At 41.9% G+C, this 949-nt stretch overlaps 1 protein-coding gene across 1 annotated transcript; it reads right to left on the reverse strand.

The window, feature by feature from the left end:
- Positions 1–428: 428 nt before the first annotated feature.
- LOC131874089 (glycine-rich protein 23-like) lies at positions 429–728 on the reverse strand. Its single transcript, XM_059217327.1, has one exon. It carries the CDS (start codon positions 726–728, stop codon positions 429–431), a length of 300 nt encoding a protein of 99 aa, XP_059073310.1.
- Between the last annotated feature and the right edge of the window lie 221 nt (positions 729–949).

Below are 949 nucleotides of genomic sequence, written 5' to 3' on the forward strand. Positions count from 1 at the left end.
TTAAAATATAATTTTTTTTTTTTGATAACATGCTCACTGAACATCATTACACTTAATCCCTTATTACAATTATAAAATATCTAATAAATCTTAACTAAAATGTCTCATTTACCTCAAATTAAAACCAAATAACGACCCTACTCTTCACAAACATATTATCTATATACCAACTTGTTAATGAAACTCTCATATCATATCCTTGTAGACACTCTAGAAACAAACACATTAAAAGATTTTTTAGATTTTATAGCATATATGCTCTTAAATTTATGTCAAACATGAACTGTCACACATACAGACGTACATACATCCCTACTAAGTAACTGAGCAACAAGTGACCGAGATGAGCTTTATTTTATGGTTCCTACTTAACACTATATCCAAACTACTTCTGCTCTCGGTCTACACAATTTCAGACCCCCTTACTCCTAGATACCATGGCCAGGAGGACCACCTCCACGACCACCACCACCACCACGTCCTGGACCACCTCCACCGCGTCCACCACCACGTCCTAGACCACCATCAGTCTCGCTCACTCCACGTCCTCCTCCACGACCACCACCACCACCACCACCACCACCACCGCGTCCACCTCCTCCACCACGCCCTCCTCCACCACCACGCTCTCCACCACCACGCTCTTCTGTCACCGCAGCGTCAATCAGGGTGGACGCAAATATAAGGCCCAACAGAACATAACATATTATCTTCGTTTGGGATGCCATTTCTCAATCCAAAATATCCAAAGACAAACTACCAGCTTGAAGAAGTTCAAGTATGGCATTTCCTATTTATAGCTTTTTACTGTCCTCTCTTCAAACAGATAACAATATGCGCTCTGCGTAGGATGATTGGGAATCCCACTGGTCGGCGTGTCCCACGTTTCAGATGGAAAAACGTTTCACGTAAATGAGGAAGCAAGCTGGCCATCAAATATTTGGTAGTA

The sequence above is a fragment of the Cryptomeria japonica genome, chromosome 3 (genome assembly GCF_030272615.1).
Source record: "Cryptomeria japonica chromosome 3, Sugi_1.0, whole genome shotgun sequence".
In the NCBI taxonomy this organism is placed as follows: Eukaryota; Viridiplantae; Streptophyta; class Pinopsida; order Cupressales; family Cupressaceae; genus Cryptomeria; species Cryptomeria japonica.